This window comes from Setaria italica, chromosome VII (genome assembly GCF_000263155.2).
Source record: "Setaria italica strain Yugu1 chromosome VII, Setaria_italica_v2.0, whole genome shotgun sequence".
Classification (NCBI taxonomy): Eukaryota; Viridiplantae; Streptophyta; class Magnoliopsida; order Poales; family Poaceae; genus Setaria; species Setaria italica.
Window position 1 is genome coordinate 25255883 of NC_028456.1, and position 21182 is coordinate 25277064.

Sequence of the window (21182 nt, forward strand, 5' to 3'; positions counted from 1 at the left end):
GTCCAAGCTCACCGCAAGCCTCGAGGCTCACTGCAAGCCTCAGGATTTCGGATCGACAAGCAGCAGAAGAGTCGCGGATGAAGCCCCGAGGGTACATGGTAGGCAGTATGAGAAACGTGATCACGTGGAGAAGTTCAATTTGAACACGTGTACCCCAATGACCTTTATGTATGGCATATTTCAGGAATGGAGTGGTTGAATAAGGGTATTTTCGGAATGTAAAGTAGGTCGGCTCCTACTATAAAAGGGTAGCCCTGCCCGTTGTAAAGGACGATGACTTTTTGAATGGAAAAGTAAAGTAACCTTTATAAAGTGTACGTGTCAAATTTGTTTGAGACCAACACTTTTTCATCCATATTTATACTTCCCTCTTTGAATCGCACCACCATGTCCATGTGTCTTTAGTATGTGTTAGAGATGGTGTCAGAGATGATAGCAAAATGAGCATGCTTCCTTTTCTTTACCAATTATTCACTAATACATGGTCCCACGGTGTGATCATGGGAACACTTAAAAAAGCATGAAAATATAAATGAAAAATGGAAAGCAAAACAGGCACAGTGCAGTACACGAAATGTGCCACGATGCACCAGTTAATCGACGTATGTCTTTGATAAGCGCGCATGTCGTCCTCGTTATAGTGATCTATATCACCTAAAGCGAATAAAGGAAAAGAGAAAGGAAGAAGAAGAAGCAAACGCTTCAAAGGCCCGCATATTCTTGTACAGCGAGCCGAAGGAACAAGATGATGCTCTCGTTCCGGGCCTCCAGTGGCAGTCACTGGGGCTGCTGTTGCTTGAGGAAGCTGGGGAGCCCAATCTTTCTGCCGGTCCTCTTGACGTCCTCCTGCACCATCCTCCTGTACTCCCCGAAGGTGAAGCTCCTGTACGGCGATGGCTCGCCGCACGTGCCGACGGGCGAGTCGTAGGACGGGCAGAGGAAGTAGGCGGCAGAGAAGCGCTCCGCCTTGGCGTTGGCCACCACCTTGTGCTCCACGCTCTTGTACCGGTTGTTGCTCCACGCCTGCGACACACACGGAACCGTAGAATTTTTCCGTCAGGGAAGACCGATCGAAGAAAAGTCTCGAGAACTTGTGTAATCCAGACGTCCTCTCGCATAGATATCAGCAGATAAGTATCGTCGTTTCCGCTCTGCTGCCCTCTGCCTGGCCAAAACTCGAGCACGTACTACGTGAAGATGCCCGGCGGCAACGGTGGCCGGGCGAGGGTATCGGCGCACTGTTACCTGGAACAGGTCGCCGATGTTGACGATGAGCGCGTCCGGGTGGGGCTTGACGGCCACCCAGCGGGCGTCCTTCATGAGCTGCAGGCCCCCGACCTGGTCCTGGCAGAGCACCGTGAGGAAGTCGCTGTCCGTGTGGGGCACCAGCCCGAAGGTGTCCGGCGCGAACGGGCACGCCGGGTACCTGTTGAGCCGCAGGAAGCACGTCGTCTCGTCGCACCCCGCCGGGAACGCCGCCGCCGCCGCCGCATGGTGCCCCTGCAGCAGGCTCCCCGCCAGCGCCACCGCCACCGTCTTGGCCACCCGTGACATGGCGTCCGCCACCTCCTGCATCACGCCCCTGCATTCTCTGCTCTGTTAGCTAGGCCCGCGACTCCTTTTACCATCCATATAATATATACCATGGTAATTAAAATTATCTGCCAAATTAATTACAGCGGTAAATTTAGCAGTAGATACTACACATTCTACTGCTCGATCGTGTCCTTTGATGCAGAGAGATATTATGAGTATACGTGTCATCAGATATTTCCGTTGGTTCTTCTAGTGTACACGGAGGGATACAGCACGTGTGCCGGAAAGGACTTTATTAAATAATAAAGTAGTATATACGAGATGATGGGAGATGGCGTTGGTAGGCTGGTTCGATGGACACGAAGCCGCTGATTGGGTTCGTGTACCGAAAGCTCCCATCGTTTCGTGGTCATGTACACCACCGCACACATGAGATATCCCATCACCCATTGACTTGTAGCACCGGGAAGCAAGTCCGCTGCCTGTGGGCCGTGCAACTTCTAGAATTCTGTTATCTTTAGCTTTGGAGGAAAGATGTATAGCCGGCGGCAGGCAGGGGGATATAATCGCGAGCTGCGTACGTGGACACGAGAAATATCCCGGGACTGTGTGAGACGTGGGCAAGGTACAACGGTACCAATCTTTAGTCATGTCAGGGTACCATGGGAACACACGACGAGCTACACACCTGCGCATTTGTGTGAGCACCTTGTCCTTGTGGGTGGCCCGGCCTAGCTGAAAGATACTATGATCTCCATGGGTGGAGCACGGGAGGACACATGCGCCGCTGTGCTTGCAGCTACGTACGAGCTACGAGATGCACACATCTATGTGATAGCATGTCGTCACTACTTTTTTCACTCACCGATAGGGACTGGACCCCCATATAGTAAGTAGTAGGTATCCGGCCTTATATTAACTTGAACGCTACAGTAACAAGTTGGAGTAGTGCAGCAAAAGCAAGGAGCTACGACACACAGGCCATGCAGAAACAGGGCAGCATGCGTACCTCAAGGAGCCGAGCTCGCCGAAGTCGCAGCCGCTCCCGGAGATGCTGGCGAGCGGGACGTGGAAGGCCTCCGACCACGAGAGGTGCCGGAGCGACGTGGCCGTGGGGGCTCCCCACCGATAGGAGCCGTTGAGCAGGCCGGCGCGGGCCTTGGTCTCGAACGGCAGCCGGAACAGCCGCGCCTGCTCCGCCCGCAGCCGCTCCAGGAGCGCCCGGCCCACGCCGTGCCCGGTCACCTGGAAGAAGCCCCACTCCGAGGCCGCCCGCGCCATGGCGTACGCGCACGCCGCCCTCGCCTCGCGCGCGCTTCGGCTGCCCTGCTGGCCGCTCGTCGTCATCAGGCACCCGAGGTCGATCAGGGGCAGCTCGCGCTCCTGCACAGCGACGCGGCCCTCGCCCGGGGGCGCAATGCCGCCGCCGCCGCGGCGGAGCAGGTCGAGGTAGCTCTCGGCCAGCGGCGGCTCGGCGGCGGCGCGGCTCTCTGTGAAGGCCGGCATGATGGCCGGTGTGCGAGGCAGCTACGTAACGCACGTAAAGGGTCGTGTGCGTCTCTGTGCGTTAAGACTCTAGTCGTGTCACGTACGCACACGTAGCTGTTGCACACTTGCTGGCTTTGCTGCTGCTAGCACTGGCTCATAGCGAAACGCGCGTCCACGGCGCCTATATATAGAGCAGGCTCTCTGACAAGCCGGGGCAGCGGCGTGCTAGCGCGGTTGCCCGGTGGGTGAAGGGAGGCTCTTGCGCGGTGGGCATGCACTCGATCTCACATTCTATCTCACATTCTTGCATGGGGCGCTGCCCTGCTCGACCCCCACAGTGAAGCCAGCCGTGTGCGACGGTGAGCCACGATTCGTGGGGCACGGCACGGCCAGGGATCGACACTTGTGGGGGCCGGCGCCGTGTCCTGGGGGCGCCGTGTCCTGGGCGCCGAGTCTTTGACCGCCCGGGCCACCGGAGGGGATTCATTGAAACCGAAAAGTGCAAGGGGGGATTCAGTGGGGGCGAAAGAAGGTACATGGGCGACGTAGAGAGCTGCTGAAATAATGCCAGTGGTTGAGCCACATCTATGTAAGATGATGTGGGAAGAGCAATATCTCCATGTGAAAGCTGACAGCGCAGAGTGTTTCACCATACTTGGTGATTCAGGTTCTGTAGCTGCTTAGCTGTGTTTGTTGACTACTCGATCAAAATGACTGGACTGGCTGACTAGCTGCAGTCGCACGGCTGCAAAATGGTTCTTTTTTTTTACAGCTTTACTAATCTAGGCCATGTTTAGTTACTCCCAACTTCCAACTTTGACACTATGCAAAAAAAAGATTCCCCATCACATCAAACTTGCGGTACATGCATGGAGTACTAAATGTAGATGAAATTAAAAACTAATTGCACAGTTTTGTTGTACTTTGCGAGACGAATCTTTTGAGCCTAATTAGTCAATATTTGGACAATAATTCACAAATACAAACGAAACGCTACAGTATGTTACAGTGCTGTAACAGTAATTTGGCACCTCCCAAATTCCCCAACTAAAGGGGTGTTTGGATACGAGGTGCTAAACTTTAACATTGTCACATCGGATGTTCGGATGCTAATTAGAAGGACTAAACATGAGCTAATTATAAAACTAATTGCAGAACCCTGTGCTAATTCGCGAGATGAATCTATTAAGCGTGACTTGGATGTCTACCAATGAATGGTTACTGTAGCACCGCATTGTCAAATCATGGACTAATTAGGCTTAATAGATTCATCTCGCGAATTATACTCCATCTGTGCAATTAGTTTTGTAATTAGCCTATATTTAATACTCCTAATTAGCATCCAAACATCCGATGTGACAGGTGTTAAACTTTAACAGGGTGTTCCCAAACACCCCCTAAACAAGGCCCTAGCTAACTTTTTTTTGCTTACCTGGACAGGTAGAGACAGCTGCACAGTAAGGTAAAGATACAGGGTCTTCGTCCTAAGGAAGCTTTGAACGTACTTTGGCTGGGCGGGGACAAGGTAGGCCATGAGCTCTTGCCTCCTGTGGTTCAGTTTGGTACTTTGGTCTAGGGCTGCCGGGTGGGGGCCGTGGGACAGGCCGACAGCGTGTTGGTCTGCGATTTGGGGTTCGGCATGTCCTCAGCCTAAGAATGGGCACAACACTCCACAGCTGCACATGACAACACAGTACAAAGGCGGCATACAGCCCAGCACTACGGTACTACTCTGTTCAGTTTGGTCGCTCTAGGATATGCTTCTGTAACATGGTTGCATTGACCATCGGCTATTCGCATTGACAATCTGAAGAACCTACTCGATCGTGTTTATAACTGACAACCAAGCGACAGGCCAACACCAACAGGAAACAATTTTTATGCAGTCTGGTGCGTGTCAAGAGTCAAGATATACGTAATATTTTTATGGGTCTAAAAGTATGCTCAAATAGTACACCGTTTTTTATTACAACTTGAGACCCAAGCCATCATCTTAGCTTGCTGCAGACCTGCAGTAGGTAGTGGGTCAAAGCAGCTTGAAACAATATCCTATCGGAAGAAACGTGCTCCACTAGTGTATTCGCAGAGCTTGCAGTACGTTCCAGCAGTCCGTAGGGAAGGCCTGACAAAGTTTCCAGCGTCAAACACTGTTCCAATAAACATATACATTTTTTTGGTATTTTGCCATAGATTCGGTGTGGACGTCAGGTCACACGTAGGGGTCCATTGACCATTGTTGTATACTATGTAGCAGAAGGAGCTGGATGCATGCACCTCATTTGTGACGGAAGAAAGGCACGTACGTGCCGTCCTGCGCGTGTACTTTATTTGCTCTAGCTTGCTGAACTACTCTTCCCTACGATTCTAGCATTCCAGCGTTAACTTAGGAAATCTCTGGTGGTTCCGAGACTGCTAGACAGTAGCATGGGTTGGGAAATGCCAAAATAAGGTCCCAATAATTGGCACGAAATAATATTTGACGGACAGACCCCCGCATCTCTCCTCCCATAGGAGGAGCGACACGGGAGGCACTCAAACTCTAGCCGCCGTCAGCCCCTCCCCACCCTCACCAAGGCCTCGCCGTCGCCAGGGCATCGGAAGCCCACGTGCCTACTACGACGACGATGGGTTGTTTTAAGGCGTCGTCGCTCAGCTTGCGCAGATCTTAGACGTGACAGCGCGAGGCAGCGTTCGGTCTCCGGCAGTGGCGACGGGTGCACAGGAGGCGCGCCGGCAACCTGTTGGAGGTGCTCGGCCCGGAGGCGGTCCAGTGGGCGCGGAGTGGGCCATGCCAAGCGGCGCGGGCCAGGCGACGGCCTCGCGCGGGAGCGAGGATGCCGCGGCCTGCGACAGCCGTGGGTTCACGCGGTGGTGCGCCAGCGGTTGTCGAGCGCGAGCACGGACCAGGCGGCATGGAGGAGCGGCAGGCTTGCCCTCCTGCTGCAGCGAGCCGGCTTGGTGCACGACAGCCGGCGGCGGTGGCTCAAGGGCGGTTGATCCAGTGGCCTGGGGCAGCGATGCATGGAGTCGAGGATGCGCGTCGCGGTGGCTGGCACGGGGCGGGGAGACGAGACCGCAAGGTGCCAGCCCGCGCGGTGTGAGAAGGCCACGCTGCAGCGGTGGTGGTAGCCCGACGGGGTAGCATGGCCACACGACTGTTGTCGTACATACATCTATGGACCCACCAGAAGGTTTGTGCAGGATACAGGGTTATACAGTGAGACGTGTCAGATATGGAGACTACGGTGCAGGACGGCATGGTCTACATGGAGGACAAGAACTAGTCGAGGATTAGGAAACTACTCGTAGCAAATATAGTAGGACTCACTAGTCAAATCCAACTATTATTCTTGTAAACAACCGACCTGTAACCCTACCCCCGACAATATAAGGCGAGGCAGGTACCCCCTCCAAACAAGTTCAATCCAATACAATACAACCAACACACAGGATGTAGGGTATTACATGATCTAAGTGGCTCGAACCTGTCTAAATCGTGTGTTCCAGTTCACTTTCAAGTTCCTGATCTCGGTGAGCCCCACGCACTAAACACTACCTCGGGCACCCCCCTCGGTAGGTTGCTGGGTCTAAACAAAGACAGATGGCGCGCCAGGTAGGGGATCTCGCTAAGAATCCACTAGCAAACTCGATGACCAAGTCATCATCAAGCCCACCGTCGCGTCCGAAGCTAGCATGACATTCATCTTCGGCTCCTGGGTATGTGTCGCAGACGGTGCTACAAACTTCCACCGCCACATTGCGCCAGCCCCGGAGAAGAAGCAGTACGACATCAACCTTCATCACCAAGCTTTGGAGGATTTCGTCGAGAAATTCGACGAAATTTTTAACCTATTCAGAGCATCAAGACGAGTCCGAGTACAACTCGACTTCTCCCACTACTCGGACTGGTTCCCACGAGCTAGTGCTTAAGCCATCGTGCGAATCGGTCTACAATACAAGTCGACTCCCGTTTGGACTTCGAAACTCGGGTGTTGCCTACCAAGCTACCCTATCCAGATCACAATTGAACTCAGATTTGATCGAGGACTTTAACTACTACTCGGATCCAAACGAGAAGACTCTATTATTAGGTCCACAATAGCGTCTGCTGATTACATCAACTCCATAAGGTAGATTCGTCTACTGGCCCAACATGAAGCCACCTGCTCTCGCCAAGGACGATGCATCACGCCTTGTTCCCTACCTTGACACTCCATTATTAGGTCCACAACAGTGTCTGGTGATTACATCAACTCCACAAGGTAGATTCGTCTACTGGCCCAACATGAAGCCACCTGCTCTCACCAAGGACGATGTGTCACGCCTTGTTCCCTACCTTGACACTCTCCCATACTAGGAGGGCACCCCTATGTCGCTCATCTACGAAGAAGACGGCTCCACAGAGGTCATCACGTCGAGCTTGGGAAGCTTTTCTCCAGAGCAGGAACTTCTCGCCATCGTTGCTGCATAAGAAGGTGAAGATCAAGAGCAACCAGAAAGGAATCCGCGACACGAGCGTCACCCAGATGATGTCTCGCACCGCCAACGTAGCCGGAGAAAAAACTGAAGCTCAAAGAGATCGATGGCGAGCAAGAAACGCTGCAAAAGCAGAGCGCTACCACCGTCTTGCAGCTGAACTCCACCGCTATGGACTCCCTAACTCGCAGTACTCCATCGCTACGGCTTCCCCAACCACATCATCACAGACTTGGGTCCCAATTTAAACAACCACGAGTTTGGGAGTACTGCAAGAATAGCAGGATCGATATCCAGTACGTCTCTATTGCTTATCCACAGGCCAGTGGTCAGGTTGAGCGCGCCAACGGGATGTTACTGGAAGCTCTCAAGAAAAAACTACATGCTATTGGAAATTCCAAAGAAGGCAAGTGGCTCGAGGAGCTACCCAATATCCTTTGGGGGCTTCGCACACAACCATGCAAGCTTATGGGGTATTCACCCTACTTTCTTGTGTATGGATCAGAAGCCATCCTTCCCGCTGACATCATGTGGAAATCTCCAGTAGTCGAACAATATGATGAGGGCGCAGCTGAAGAAACAAGGCGTCTAGACTTAGACAGCCTCAAAGAAGCTCGTTGTGTAGCACTCATCCAGTCAACAAGGTACCTTGAAGGAATCCACCACTATCAAGAACGTTCGTTCAGCACCGGCAACATGGTCCTCAAACGTATCCAAGACACAAGGGGCTGCACGAGCTAAATTCACCATGGGAGGGTCCTTTCATCATCTCCAAGGTCATTGGACCTGGATCGTATAGGGTACAAACTCTCTCCAGCGAATAAGTCGACAACTCGTGGAACATCAAGCACTTGTGTCGATTCTACCCATAGTTTACATATTCATGTAAATTAGCCACCAACCTTAGTTGTACCGTTACAATTTAATAAAGTAGAGATATTTTTCGTCATAAAATGACTAGTCTCTGCCTGATTGCGACTTGCAAAAGCAGGTTCCCAGAGTTATTTAGCTCCCCGGGTACTATCTCCCAAGTTGCAGCTTGTAATCACAAGCCTGCAAGGGATATTTTTTGAGTTATTCAACTCCTTGGACAAAATTGTCCACACGCAGCTTGTAATAACAAGTATGCACACATATTTTCCGAATTATTCAACTTGTTGGACGCAATTGTCCACACGCGACTTGCAAAAGCAAGCTCGCACACAAATTCATCAGCTAGTCAGCTCCTTGAACAAGTTTGTCCATCAACGGCGTCAACGACGTCTTGTAGAAAAGAAGTCGTTAGTAATTTGGGAGTTATTTATACTACCCCAGTTACTATCCAGACAAGTCTATCTAGTCGCAACTTGTAATAACAAGTTTGCAATTCCAGGTTTTCAAGGAGCACAACATCTAAAAAACCTAGAGAGGTTGCAAAGATAGGCTCCAGCTGATAAAATCTTGAAGAGTCGACTCACCTAAAGAGTTCGACTGCCCAGATACCCGAGTACCTGCACTCCGCAGAAAGGGGTCGCATCGTAGAAATACTCTACACTATGTATCTGAAGAGGCTCACAAGAGTAGCCTTGTGCGCAGACACTCTCGACTACCGCACGAGCAATTATCAGGGAAGTTCGAGAGATGCACTAAAACAAAAAACACACAAGTCAACAGCATTAAAATTTGCAACAAGATTTCAAATAATTTACATTTTCATTTAAATCATATTTATATTATAATAACTCAATGTATTTACATACAACTACTCAAGGTCTATTTGACTAGCTACTTCCTTGGCAACAAGAGCCATCTTTTGCAGGTATTGTTGGAACTGCTAATCAGAGCAGTCTTGTGCAATCCCCTCCGCAATTGGAGCTAAGTCCGCCTGCGGGTAGAAGGACTTCACCATTGCCAACAACTGCTTCGAGACCGACTCTGCCATCTTCTAGATGTAGCCGGTTATCTTCGCAGGAACTTCTTTAAATATCTCCGCTAGAGAGCGGGGCTCCACGCCTTCCGCTAGGAGCTCCACCATATCTGCAATGGGATGAGCTGCTTCTGTCAGCTCCTTCAAAGCAAGCTTGGTTGCCTCTATCTCAGCCTCGCACTCCCGGATGGACTTCATGGCGTTCACTAGATCAACTTCTCCGTTAGCGTGCATTTTTCGCTCCTTCTCCAAGCGGTGCTCCAGATTTCGTACAGAGCGGATAACTTGTCGTGTTGCTCCATCACTCTGTATTACGAGTTCTGCCAGTCTATGGCTAGGCCTTGGAGATCGTCTTTAACATTCTGAAGCTTTGCAAAAAACAACACAAGGAGCAATTCAGCATTGTCAAAGTATAATCAGTACTCGAAGACCAGCAAGAGATAACGAGTTACCTTTCAGCTGATGATTCAACATCTTGTTGCACTTCCGGAGGTGGTCCTTCTCATCCACGGCTTGTTGAACAAGATTGCGGTACTCGGCAGCTTCGCCATCGTACTTCATAAGCAGCCGGGATGAGTACTCCCGCTCCTTGGCTAGCTCTTGCTCGAGTGCTTGCGCTTGCATCGCGGTGTCTCCGTAGCCCTGGAGCATCTCCGAATTCTTGCGACAACATTTGATTACATCCTGCAAAACAGAGCAGGTACTCGTGCCAAGATACAGGTACTCATTTTCAATTATGGGCAAAGCAGAAGAAGACTTACCGCTGCATATTTGCCTATGTGGTGGTACATCTCCATTCTTGTGGCTTCCATCTCCACATCAAGCAGCAGGTTGTCGAGTAGCTGCATTTCTTCAGGCATAGCCTCCAAAGGTACCCATAGTTCCTTATGTTCTTTAGCAACAGACGCACCAAGAGGAACTAGGGCACGGCTACTCGAGGGACCCGCCTCAGAAGATGAGATGGAGGTCATGGCGCGGCTAGTAGATGGTCCTACCTTAGAAGGCGGGGCGGATGCCAGAACTTGGAGAGCTCCAACAATTTCAGTAACTACTTCAGGCTCGGGGGCTACACAGGTAGCCATGACTTCAAAAGTAGTCGCCATAGTAGCTTCAGTGCTTTCCTCTAGCTCGGGGGCTACAAATGTAGCCACAACGACAAAATTAGTCACTCCGATTGGCTTGGCTACAAGCAGCTCAGGGGATGGTACTAAAGTGATATTCAGTGACGCAATAATATCATGCATAAAAATACCAACCAGGGATACATCACCTGGAGCTACTTCCGGCGCATGCTGCTCCTCCAGCAGCAGAATTGTAGGCGCCGGGACGAGGTCTTGGGCCAAGCGGTTGCTGCCATCAGTTGCAGACTTTGGGCTCGGGCCTCCAATGTCCACACTGGCGGATTTCCTAGAAAAGTCAAGTGTCAAGACACACTACACAATAAAGTCAACTCACAATCAGTACTCGAGTGACACTCTAGTACTTACTTCATGGACCTCTTAATCTTCAAGGAGGGCTCCCCTGCCAAGCGCACGGGCTTGACTGTGGGTGACAGCTTCTTCGGCACGGCTTGTTGGATCGCATCCTGATCCTCTCCAGCCTTGGCCACCATCTCCACTCCTTGGGTGGTTTGCGCTCTGACGGGGTTTTCCCTAGCAACGAGAGGCTCTTCATCATCATCAAGCTCGATGACCTCCTTAATCGTTGGCAGCTCCTACTACACAACTTCTGTAGTCGTCTTATCTGCCTCTGTCTCCTCTCTGACTACCTACAATCCACCAATGTTGAATTGAGCAAACATGGCGGTAAGGAAATTACTCATGAGTACTTGATCTTTAGGATCTTATCCTTCTTTGAATGTGATTACCGAAGGAGGAACGTCCTCAGCAATGACAGACTTCTTTGCCACACACTTGACAGCGACGGTGCGCCTCTTCTTCGGCGGCAGCGCCAGACCAGCCTCTAGGTCATCTTCAGCTTCACGCTTGGATGTCCCAGAGGAAGACCCAACCTTGTTCGATGGTCGGGCCTTGATCTCAAAATCCTCAGTAGCCTCTAAATCAGAGCTGTTGAAGGAGGAGAACCCTTCCGACTCCTCCTCTTCGACTACCATCTGTACATCAGCAGTCGTATGTACACAAGGAGCGGCGTTAGAGCCATCTGATCCGGGTGGAGGAGGAGCGGAGCAGAACAAGTGAACATCTTCCTGCATGAGAAGACTAGTCAGAAAAATAACAAGTACAAGAATTGGTACCCGAGGGCTGAGGCCACGGGTACTTACACTACTTGGTGGGTTCACATTGCAGAACTCCCGAACAATAGTCGAGATCTGTCTCACGTGCTTGAATAGGCATTTCAACAGCGCCATGACTTCATCCACGAATAAGTCATCTGATGTCATCCGGGATGGATCGTTGGGGCCGGCGTAGTCGAATCCCCAGGTACACCGTAGCTGCAGTGGTTGGATCCGCCTCCTCATAAAACTAAATGCTACTCCAACTCCGGTCAGCCCTTGCTGCTTGAGTACATCAATTTTCTCCAAAAGCTTGGGTACCTGCAGACTATCTCTATGGGTAGGCTCGTCCAGCCACCGGTTGTTCCAAACTGGGCAGTGGTCTGTCACCTTAGGTAGTCGGGGCTCATGATTTCCAATATAACACCACCTCTCCTTCCAGCCAGAATGGGAGTCAATTAGGTCGTAATCGAAGTACAAGCCTTTGACCTACTTCCGCAATTGAATGCTTAGCCCCTCCTCCTCCCCCCCCCCGACTACTTCGGTGTGATCCATCTTGGGCTGGGGCTTGACTCTGAAGAACTTGCGAAAGAGTTGGAAATGCGGCTGGATTTTGAGAAAAACTTTGCAAAGATGCACAAAAATGGCTATGTGCATAATGGAGTTGGGATTGAGGTGGACAAGTTCCAACTTGTAATACAACAACATCCCGCGGAAAAAATCAGAAGTGGGCAAGGCCAAGCCGCATGGGTGAAGATTTACCATCTCATGGGTGTAATACGATGAAGTGTGTGAAGATTTACCATCTCATGGGTGTAGTTCTCCATTGGCCACGGGTTCCCGTAGGCTGCCCTCAAGGTGATGAATTCCTGGTCTTGGAGAAGATTGGCATCTACCAATGCCTGGATGTCCACCTCCTTCAGCACGGACTCTTCCAGGCGCACGCTTGGGTTGGCGGGACTATCTGGTAAGTCTTCCCATACTTGGATGCCGGCAGTTGGATTTCCTTCTTCATTGCTTTCCTCTTCTCGCTCTCCGTCGCCTTGCTGGAGGTCGCCAGTATTCCCTATTCGTATTGCCATGAGGGTCTTCTTGCGCATGCGCTCGGGAGCTAAGCGGTGGGGGACGGTGGCACTCGAGCTCGAGAATCGCGCAAGTGGTGGCGCTAGGGCTACAGTGAGGAAGATGAAAGAGCAGTTGTCTTGGGTGAAACAGAAGGGATGATTTCCTCCGTTATTTATAACCGTAGCACAGTTAACGCAGTGGCGAGATTAATGGGAAGATTCTATTTTTTAAACGCACGAAGTTATCACTTGACAGTTTTCAATTTTTTCGAAAAGAGATAAGGTTACTGTTGGCGAATGGTCACGTTGAGCAGTGGTTGACCATTATACCCAAACTAGTCATGTAACGTCTCGGGGGAGCGACATGCCACGTGTCCATCGGCTAAAAAGTTTTTTCTTTTGGGTTTTAAGGTAAAAAGAGATGTGAAATTACAGATTGACCCTCAGCCTAATTTTTCGATTCAACCTAAGGCTCGAGGGTTACTCCATATGGAGTGCGATTTTCAAGATTTTCATCGCACTTCCATGTAAAATTCAAGATTGAAGATTCAAGACCAAGTTAAATGAGACTTGAGCACATTCTAGCCGCATGGCAATACTCGAATACATTTGAAGACTCAATCCAATGGAGTACTCCAAGAGCACCAAAAACTAGTCGGAGAAGCCAACAAAGGTACTCGAGACTGCTGCATTTGACTAAAAAGTACTTAGGGGCTTGTCGTACATACATCTATGAGCCCACCAAAAGGTTTGTGCAGTCCTAGATACAGGGTTGTACACCGAGATGTATCAGACATGGAGACTACGGTGCAGGACAGCGTGGTCTACGTGGAGGACAAGAACTAGTCAAGGATTAGGAAACTACTCGTAGCAAATATAGTAGGACTCTAGTATTCTTATAAACAACCGACCTGTAAGCATGCCCTGGCAATATAAGGTGAGGCAGGACCTTCTCCAAACAAGTTCAATCCAATACAATACAACCAACACATAGGACGTAGGGTATTACACGATCTAAGTGGTCTGAACCTGTCTAAATCGTGTGTTCGAATTCACCTTCAAGTTCCTGATCTCAACGAGCCCCACGCACTAAACACTACCTCAGGCACCCCATGGGTAGGTTGCCGGGTCTAACACCGACAGCTGCGACCAAGAGGCGCCATGGCCTCGTGTGGCGGCGGCCCGCGCGGGGCGAGCCCTGAAGGGGTTGCTCATGGTGGCGGCTATATGCGGAGTGAGGAGGTGGTGGCCTTGCGCTTGATTCAAGCAGCGGGCGGCTGCAGTGCTGCAGTGAAGCGAAGGCATGGAGAGGATGTGCCTACGAAATTTGGGCTGTGCTGTGGTGGCGTGGCCAGCAGCGGCATGCTTTGCTGCTACCAGCGACGATGTGGTGGCGTTGCTGCTTGTGGCTGCGCGGGTGCGCGTCAGCGATGTCGTGGGGGTGTGGTTGACTGCGCTGGGGCCCTCTCTTCTCCGGGCTGCTTCATTGCCGGGTCAGGTTAGTATGGCAGTGGGCGAAAGCCTTGCGACATGATGCAATGATGACGCCTGTGGGCGCCACGCTCCTCTTTGGAGGCATAGCCAATATGCTGTTGAGTTGAGTTGAGTGTGAGGGCATGGTGCGGTATGTGTTGATGACCCAATCCAACATGGTGGTGTTTGTGTTATTTTTTTTCCATTTGTTGTTTAGCTCAGTCTCGGTTTCATCTTTTTTAATATAATCAGCAAATTTCTTGCCTGGTTGGTTTCCAAAATAAAATGCACATATTTTCATGTACTATACTAAATAAGAGTCACTAAATAAATAGAAAAGAAGACATGCATGGACCGGCAAAGTGCCAGTACGGCGGTACCTGCCGAGAGTCGTTCACCGGTGGTCCTACTCTCCGGAGTAGGTTCCGATCTTTCCACCACCTCTACAATTTTTAGAGCGGCGGCAGCGACGCGGCGTCCGGACCATTCTCAATGCAAAGTTTCGTACTTATGTTTCTAAAAGTGCAATATAAGCAAGAATGTATTTAGTTTATATATGAAATACACAATGTATTATTTTATGTTTTGTTGTTTTCAAGGTTATATGTAAGACACAAGCCGTGTACACATGGTTTCACCCCATAAAACTAATTTTTTCTCTTACCTCATAATAAGTTATCATGTCATCACAATTACCTACATGTCACCTCATTTATGGTTCATGAAACTGCCATTAAACCAACCACTGAGCTCCCGTTCTTGGTTTCCGTCTAATCTCCCTGTCTGTTTCGTCTTTTTTTCTGGAAAAAAAAACAGCGAAATGGCCTTCGATCGGGCGCTTTCCTAAGCTCGGAAACAAAAAGGAGAAAGACAACTAGAATCACGTCCACCTTCCCGAGGGAACACGGCCGGCCATTTCTTTTCCCGGCCGGCCAGAGCGCTTGCAAACCCCGACGCGGAAGGCGGCCTTTTGTTCATGCTCCTGCCCGGTTTCCCCGTCAAAACGTTGTGCCGCAAGAGGTGGATTCGTGGCCCAATACACGGTTAAATACAGCTAAAATAGCACATAAAGGAAGTACCAGTGCACCATTGCATGTCTTGTGACCAATTGCGAATTACGGACCTATTTAACTAATTAATTTTTTTTCTTTTTTCTTTTCCTTTTCACTTTCTTTTGTCCTTTTACTATTATTTGTTTGAATATCTTGTTCGCGGAACTATTCATTTACTTCTTTTAATTTCTTTTCCTTCTTATTTCCTATTCTTGAACTTTATTATTTTATTTCCTCTCATTTTTCTTTTCCTATTTCTTTCCTTTATTGTTTCATTTTCTCGTCAGCTATTTTATCTCAAGTTCATCTCAAGTTCGTAGTACTTTTTTATTTTCTTTTTTTTTTAATTTTTACCTATTTTTCCTTGTAGATACTTCCATCTTCAATGATGATTAACCTATTAATTAATACTATGATTTTTCTTTTTTCCCTTTCATGTTTTTCTTTCTAGTTTTTATTTCAATATATTTTCGTGATCTTTTTTAAAATTCTTTTTATTTTATGTTTTTCTCTTATTTATTTATTATATTTATATTTACTTTGTTTTAGTTGTCATCCTTATATTTATTGTTTATTTATATTTATATTTTACTTTTATATTTCACTTTTATTTTTTATTATTGTATCAAAAATAATTTATTTGTACTAGGACATATTTGTTCTTCATATAAAATTATTTATTCATGTGTGTATGCATTTTGTTAACATCTATAAACTTATTTGTTCCTAATGTTATAATATTTGTTCATTTTATATACTGAATTGTTCAACAATAATAAAAATTGTTGGTGATGTTCAATTATTCATGTAATAATTTTTTCGGTGCATACAATTATTTTGTTTTATAATTTAATATAATTTATTTCATCTCTCAAATTTTGATAATTTATTCTACTATTGTATGTTTTTGTTATATAAGTTGTACAATTTGTTCGATATGTATAGTTGTTTTGGTGCATGATTTCATATAATTTGTTCAACAATGTGTACATATTTGTTCGTGATATTCAGTTTCTATTGTTTCGTATAAATTGTTCGTGACTTCAAATATTTTTGTTCGGAATGTATTATTTGTTCGGAATGTATTATTATTTTGTTCGACATGTTTAGTTATTTATTTGCAAAAAATAATCATTTGTTTATATGTTCAATTATTTGTTCGCAATAGCCGAAATTAATTATTTTGTATTAAAAAATATTTTTGAAAATGATCTTCGAAAGATAGTCAAGTGGGGTCTTGTTTTGCAGATCTTGTTATAAGAAATATATTGGTGGAATCAGAATAATTTAGATGCACGGTTTAAGACCTATATATTTTTTTAGATTGAAACTTTTTTTCATGTGAGTTGATGTTATCAATTTCGTCCTCTATTGCATGGGTGTACTTATTATCTTTTCTCAACGTTCAACCTAAAAGCGGTTCAATCACCGCATGTTGCTACAACATGTACGATCCAAGCGCGAATCTATCGCTACATATAGGGCGCGTTTGGTTGGTCGCACGAGGCTCGTCCAGGCTCCAGCGATGCATGTTGCCGTTGATTGGTTGCCTGCATGTTGGCCAGATCCTGGCTCGGCGCATGCAAAAGGCACCGGTGAGCCTGGCTCCTGGGAAACGAAAATGAAATCCGTTTCTCGTCGACCAGGCTCGCTGGATGCATGCAGCTGCTAGCTAATCATGATATTTAATAGGTGATTAGCATATATTAAGTGAGATTAGTGTTTTTTAAAAGTGATTAAGATTTAATGAGGTAAAGTAAGAACTATTAAAATATTTTACACAATATAAATACCATAATGATACTTGGTTGTAGTATTTTATCTCATGCAATATATTCTCATGCGAGCAACCAAACAACTTCTATTCACAACCTGACCAAATTAATGCGTGCAACCAAACAAACTCATGTTACATTCGTTGAGCCTGGCTAGCGGGAGCCTGGCTCCCAAGTACGAGCCAGGCTAGCCTCAGCAACGAACCAAACGCGCCCATAACGGCACAGCTGCCGCACGCGCTTATCCCCCACGGCAGCCGCGCGTAGGGGTCGAACTGTTTGTCAACCGGCACGCAGTGGGCAGCTAGAGCCTATCGGTATCGGGCGTGGTTTGCTCTGTACCCTCGTGTTCGCTAAAGCGGGAGACAGGAGGACGATCGAGCTCCCGAAGGTTCGCCCAGGTTCGTGACCATTTTGGTCTGCCTCGCCTCCAAGTCTTCCCCGTTCCATGCACTTAGAAAATTTGAGAGCACTTTCAGCGTTAGTGCTCACCAGTCATGATTACTTTAACGGATAGATGTAGATTAGCGTTAAGCAACGATCTGCTGCCCAAGGAGAAGGGAATTGGAAGGAATCTCTTCGCCTCTAACTCCTTCGAAGAAACAAAAAAACATAAAAACTAATGTGCGCATTCCTTTTCCTAGACACAATTATACACAGGCAAACCGATAAACAGAAAAACTACGGTGGATCAATTATAGACTAAAAACACAAAAAGAATTGCTCTTTTTGCGGAGAGATACTGTAAGTTCTTGGACACATTGGGTTTGGCTGCTGCCACGCTGAGCGATGGACACACAGAATCCTACTCTAGCACGATAAGTGGACTAATAAAATTTGTTGACGATCAAAATTGGTAAAATTCTAAAGCTTTTCCATGGTCCCTTCTCTTTCTCAAAAAGGAGGATATTGCTGTCAAAGAAATGGTTGACTTCGAGCATTTGCAGATGCATTGTCACCTAAGCTTTTTGGCAGTCCAGGCATTTATGCGATTCCAAGAGCTTCGAAGCATCCTTAATTTAATGCCATTAATTTTACAGATGCAAGAGATACAGTTGGAGAAATGGATCATTCACTTCCGCAAAGGCCTACAGATCCTTAATTGGACAATGGCCAACACCACCAGTCTTATCGCCAGAAGAAGCACAAGGTCTTCATCTTCTCCGAGACCATCGGTTGAATTTCAAGGGAATACGTACACCTGTCATCTACGCATTTGGCAACACGAAGAGATACCTTTCCCTGAGGTGTAACTTCGCAGTGGTTTGCTGGGCAACAATTGGAATCAACCTAGCTACCTTTAATAATCTTAGACTGTTACATAAAGATGATGCAATTATATTAAGACCCATTTCAACTTTTGCACACACAGCCTGTAAAATTTGAAAGAAACAGAAGAAACAAACATGATAACATATATCATGCCAACGCCTGAATTGTGGGGAAAGTCTCTCCACAATCAACATCTCGAACAAAAAATAGACCATAGATTTGCACTCTATAAAAGCAAACTTTACGAACTCCAAACAATGCCTTAAAACTCTTATCTAGGATCGTGATCTTAAGAAATTAGGATTCTACTTGGGTTTTGGTTCGTTTCAGCTCGGTGAAACCGTAGGATTCTGATATCATTGTCCTCTCTAAATAAAGAAAGGTTTTTCGGTTCCTATGGCTAAAACCAAGAGTGAAGAATAAAGTCTGTGATCAATCTCTCCTTTACACTAGTTGTTACTTGTATGTACCGCGCACATTAGTACGAAAATCGCTCACCCAATTTCGCATCTAAGAAAAGTTAAAGAGGAAAAAAGAGATCAATCAGAAACCTTTGCCGCCCAGAAGCATTTGGCGGCAATGCATGCATCTCGCTGGATCCTGAAACGCCATTGGCCGACAGTAAGTGGGGCGAATTATTTGTCGGCAGTAGAGATCCTCGGTTCGTTGAAGTTAACCGATGGGCGAGATGGCTTTGAACAGACAGCAGTGTCCGCGAGTCTTTTGACTGTTTCCCTGCTCGCTCCTCTCGCACGATATGCCGGGGCCAGGGTGTTTAGTCCCTGTCACATCAAATATTTAGATGCTAATTAGGAGTATTAAATATAGATTATTTACAAAACTCATTGTATAGATGGAGGCTAAATGGCGAGACGAATCTATTAAGCCTAATTAGTCCATAATTTAACTATGGAGGCGTTTGGTTCCCTTTGCTTATTTTTAAGATAGTGTCACATCAATGTTTAGATACTAATTAGGAGTATTAAACGTAGGCTATTTACAAAACCCATTACATAAGTGGAGGCTAAACAGCGAGACGAACCTATTAGCTTAATTAATCTATCATTAGCAAATGTTTACTGTAGCAACACATTGTCAAATCATGGACTAATTAGGCTTAATAGATTCATCTCGCCGTTTAGCCTCCACTTATGTAATGGATTTTGTAAATAGTCTACGTTTAATACTCCTAATTAGTATTTAAACATTCGATGTGATGGGTGCTTAAAAATAAGCAAACGAACCAAACTAGGCCTATGTGTTGCTACAGTAATCATTTGCTAATGATGGATTAATTAGGTTTAATAGATTCATCTCGCCGTTTAGCCTCCACCTGTGTAATTAATTTTATAATTAACTTATATTTAATTCTTCTAATTAGCGTCCGAATATTCAATGTGACAGGAACTAAATTTTAACTCAGGATCAAACACCCCTAAACGCATCCGCGGATGGCTGTCCATCAGCGTTGAAAACAGCAGCATCCGCGTCATTCAATCAAATCAGCTCGATTTGCTTTAACCCATCAATTAGCCCCACACGGCCACACACGCACCGGCCGGATTCATCCAGCAGCTAATTGCCGTTTAGGAAACGGCACGCCCGTGGGGATTTGCCCAGGACGACGAAGATGTACATGTACTCCTTGAGCGCAGGCCTGTAGGCCCTGTCCGCCTGTGTCGCAGCTCTGGGCCGAAGGCCGAAGCGGCCAAGGGCCTGTCCGCCTGTAGTACGTGTTGTCTGCTGCTTCTTCAGTTGGCCTAGCAGGGGTCGTCAAGGTCTCAAGGACCAGCCGGCCCCTTGCTTGCTTCATGCTTCCTTGCTGGTGGCTGGTGCTGGTACTTGATCGCCTGCCAGTCAATAACTGCTACTGTACCCGTGTTGAGCTGAGGAACAGTCAGAGTCAGGTACTACAAAGCTCCTGTAGCACAGATTCCCTTCCAATTGGCAATTGCAAATAGGACGGTTGGTGGTTACGCTACTGTTGAGCGAAGGGCAGCATTGTGCTTTTCTTGCTTCAATTTTTTCCTACAACTGCATGTTCCGAGACGGTGCCGCTCTCCACTCCTGTTCCCTTCCGCTGCGCGCATCGTCTTCCGCGGAGGCGCGCGGGGGCAAAGAGAGGCACAGGGCCCGGCCGGCTGCACCGCCGTCCCTCTCCGCAACACGAGTTTGTGGACTGTGGTACACCGTCACCGGTCACCTGGTGGTGCGTGGGTGTGGGTCTGTTCGCCGGCCAGAAAACACGCGGGCCATGGCTATCCGCGCTTGTCTTGTCGGCGGCATGGTAGCGCACGCGGCGTCCGGCGACATGGGTGGCCTTCGTCGGCATGTGTGGGAGCCGCGGATAAATATAGGTTTGGTGAAGGGCTACAGGCCTGTTTGGATGGGCCGGAATTTTGGTTCAAAACCCTGTAGGCCGCTTTGTATGTACTCTTCAGTGTTACTGGGCCTATATATTGCAGCCCGCTTTCTTTCTGGTCCAATTTAGCCCGTTCCCCGCGAGACCCCTTGGTTTAATGCAAGGTGGCCCACTGAGCACTACAGTACACCGGCTTTCTCTGCTCCTCTCATCTTCCTTTTTTTTTTGTCCGTCTTCTTTGCTGTGAGACGTCCTTTGAAGTTCGAACCTTTGCTATGTACTACAGTAACCTACAAAGTTACACCTGACAACACGGCATCCACCCCCTGAATTAAGGGGGTGTTTGGCAGGGAGGGGCTAAATTTTAGCCCCTGTCACATCGGATGTTTGGACACTAATTAGGAGTATTAAACATAGTCTAATTACAAAACTAATTGCACAACCCCTAGGCTAAATCGCGAGACGAATCTATTAAGCCTAATTAGTCCATGATTTGACAATGTGGTGCTACAGTAACCATTCGCTAATGATGGATAATAGGCTAA

At 47.8% G+C, this 21182-nt stretch overlaps 1 protein-coding gene across 1 annotated transcript; it reads right to left on the reverse strand.

Annotated features, from left to right (window-relative positions):
• Positions 1-430: 430 nt before the first annotated feature.
• Positions 431-3157, reverse strand: LOC101764803 (gibberellin 2-beta-dioxygenase 8). The gene is made up of 3 exons (XM_004976205.2): positions 2546-3157; positions 1246-1582; positions 431-1023 (listed from the first exon to the last, which is right to left on the reverse strand). The coding sequence occupies exons 1-3, from the start codon at positions 3040-3042 to the stop codon at positions 778-780; spliced, it is 1080 nt and encodes a 359-aa protein (XP_004976262.1). The 5' UTR covers positions 3043-3157; the 3' UTR covers positions 431-777.
• Positions 3158-21182: the final 18025 nt, after the last annotated feature.

Coding starts and splice junctions, on each gene's coding strand:
- LOC101764803 (XM_004976205.2), bottom strand. CDS start 3,042: ATGCCGGCCTTCACAGAGAGCCGCGCCGCCGCCGAGCCGCCGCTGGCC. Junction 1,583..2,545: donor GGCGAGCTCGGCTCCTTGAG/GTACGCATGCTG, acceptor CAGAGAATGCAG/GGGCGTGATGCAGGAGGTGG. Junction 1,024..1,245: donor ACATCGGCGACCTGTTCCAG/GTAACAGTGCGC, acceptor TGTGTGTCGCAG/GCGTGGAGCAACAACCGGTA.